The sequence below is a fragment of the Vombatus ursinus genome, unplaced genomic scaffold, assembly GCF_900497805.2.
Source record: "Vombatus ursinus unplaced genomic scaffold, bare-nosed wombat genome assembly UNPS02014798.1, whole genome shotgun sequence".
Lineage (NCBI taxonomy): Eukaryota > Metazoa > Chordata > Mammalia > Diprotodontia > Vombatidae > Vombatus > Vombatus ursinus.
In genome coordinates this window covers 85,663,655-85,666,528 of record NW_020954576.1, presented here as the reverse complement: position 1 = coordinate 85,666,528, position 2,874 = coordinate 85,663,655, and the positions used below count along the sequence as shown (strand labels likewise).

Genomic DNA, 2,874 nt, shown 5'->3' with positions numbered 1-2,874 from the left:
AATTCCTCTAAGCATTGACCCTATTTTTTATGTTGACAATTCCTCTAAGCACTGACCCCCTTTTTTTATGTTGACAATCCCTCTAAGCACTGACCCTCTAACCACTAATCCCCATTTTCTCTTGTAACCCTCCCACAGGATATTTGGCGTTGACATTCAGGGTAGAGACTGTGGAGATGAAGTAGGCCAGTGGATCACCAGCTTCTTAAAAACAGAAACATTTCGACTGGTTCAGTTTGAGACCCACATGGCAGGAAGAAAGTCAAAAGAAATTTGTCATCCCTCTGTTCAGAATTATGAGGTGAGATGAGAGTGTGGTTTTTCCTTGCCGCTGCCTCTTCTACCAGCTTTTTTGAGAGGAGATGGTGGAGAAAGGGGTCAACTTTTCTTCTCTCCTGTGTCCATTACTTGACTTAATTAGGTCTATGAAAAATGGTGACTGAATCCAGACAAAGTAGAGCTAGGGGGCTTCAGACACAAAATTATTCAGTGATGAGGGGGCTGAAACTTGTTTCTACCCTACATTTTATATTCTTGCTCATTGTTTCTCATGCTTTCCCCCCTCTTCTGTGCCCCTACTTTACCCACAGAGAAGTTGCTTCTGCGCTATGGCCCAGATAGAACTCCAAGACAGTTTCCTCTAACATTTTGAAGTTTGAGCAGAGGAGATGGTCATGGCTCATAAATGCATGACTGTGCTATATGAGCAACAAACTGTGGAGACTGGGCATCTAGAAATAGTTCAGTGTTGGGATCCAAAAATTTTCAGCAAAATTCATCTGACAAAATAGTGACCACATTTTCCTTCTTGATCACCTACTTCTCTGCAATGAGCTGTTTCTGTTTCTCAATGTGTTTTCCTTGCCAAATAAGCCCTTAGAGATTTCTCTCAGTGACTCCCCATGTGTTGTGGGTGCAACTGAAGTAAAGGACCACCCTAGGGCTTTCTCTGATGGTCATTGTGATATATTCCTATGGCAGGTGGCTTACCCTGACTGCTGTCCCGTCATGATGCTCTCAGAAGCTTCCCTGTCAGATCTTAATACCAGGCTTGAGAAGAAACTGAAAATGGAACAATTTAGGCCAAACATCGTGGTGACTGGTTGCAGTGCTTTTGAGGAGGTAAGTTGTGAACTTCAATTGTTTTTTTTTTCGAGGCACTTGAGTTTAAGTGACTTGCCCAGGGTCACACAGCTAGTAAGTGTAAAGTGTCTTATCTGAGATTGGATTTGAACTCAGGTCCTCCTGACTCCAGGGCCAGTGCTCTATCCACTGCCTCACCTAGCTGCCCCGAAAATTGTTTTTTTTTTTTTTTTTTTGTGGTGAGGCTATGAGGGTTAAGTGACTTGCCTAGGGTCACACAGATAGTAAGTGTCAAGTGTCTGAAGCCAGATTTTTTTTTTTTAGATTTTTAATTTTTTTTAATTAATTTATTTTGATTTATCATCAGTCACTTCCATAAGCTTTTGAATTTTAAATTTTTCTCCCCCTCCCTCCCCACCTCCCTCCCCAAGACAGTACACAATCTGATATAGGCTATACATATACATTCCTTTTAAACACATTTTCACATTAGTGATGTTGTAAGGAAGAATTAGAACCTTTAGGAGGAACCACCAGAAAGAGGAAACAAAAACACCACAGAAGCAAAAAAATAGCAAATAGTATGCTTCAATCTGCATTCAAAATCCATAGTTGTTTCTTTGGATGTGGATAGCATTTTCCATCATGAGGCCTCTGGAGATGTCTTAGATCCTTGTATTGCTGGGAATGGTTAAGTTTATCAATATTAGTCATTGCACACAGTTACTGTATACAACGTACTCCTGGTTCTGTTCACTTCACTCAGCATCAGACCATAAAAAATCTTTCCACATTTTTCTGAAGTCTGCCTGTTCATCATTTCTTATAGCACAATAGTATTCCATTACATTCATATACCACAACTTGTTTAGCCATTCCCCAATTGATGGGCATCCTTTCAATTTCCAATTCTTTGCCACCACAAAAAGAGCTGCTATAAATATTTTTGTTTTCAACATTTACTTCCACAATATTTTGAGTTCCAAATTTTCACCCCATCTCACCCCTCGCCCCACCCCAAGATGGCATGCATTCTGAATACCCCTTCCCCTAGTCTGCTTTCCCTGCTATCTCTCCCCCCTCCTCTTATCCCCTTCCCCTTCACTTTTCCTGTACCCCATTTCCTGTGTTTCTTATTTTCCAGTTGCATGTGAAAACATTTTTTTTAAACGTGTGTTTTTTTAAACTTTGGGTTCCAAATTTTCTCCCTTCCTCCCTCCCCACCCACCCTCATTGAAAAGGCAAGCAACTCAATATAGGCTATACTTGTGCAGTTATGCAAAACACTTCCATAGTAGACATGCTGTGAAAAACTCACTCTATTTCCCTTTATCTTATCCTGCCCCCCCATTTATTCTATTCTTTCTTTTGACCCTGTCCCTCCTCAGAAGTATTTACTTCTGATTACCCCCCTTTCCCAATCTGTCTTCCTCTCCATCATTCCCCTACTCTCTTGTCCCCTTCCCCTCCTATTTTCCTGTAGGGTAAGAGAGATTTCCATACCCAATTGAGTGTGTATGTTATTCCCTCCTTAAGTCAAATCCTATGAGAATAAGATTCACTCATTTCCTCTCACTTTCCCCCGGTTCCCCTCCACTCTAAGAGCCTTTTCTTTTATGTTTTTTTGTGAGATAATTTACCCCATTCTACCTTTCCCTTTCTCCTTCTCCTAGTATAATCCTCTCTCACTCCTTAATTTTATTCTCCAGATATGACCCCTTCATCTTCAACTCACCCTATGCCCTCTATCTATCTATCTATCTATCTATCTATCTATCTATCTATCTATCT

At 40.7% G+C, this 2,874-nt stretch overlaps 1 protein-coding gene across 2 annotated transcripts in view; it reads left to right on the top strand.

Moving 5' to 3' along the window:
• Positions 1-2,874, top strand: part of LOC114049538 (mitochondrial amidoxime reducing component 2-like) — a 42,860-nt gene that overhangs the window by 20,935 nt on the left and 19,051 nt on the right. For both annotated transcript variants that reach the window (XM_027870776.1, XM_027870775.1), the window contains exons 3-4: positions 139-301; positions 982-1,122. In XM_027870776.1, coding sequence (XP_027726577.1) covers positions 139-301; positions 982-1,122 — 304 coding nt within the window. The remainder of the gene's footprint in view (positions 1-138; positions 302-981; positions 1,123-2,874) is intronic.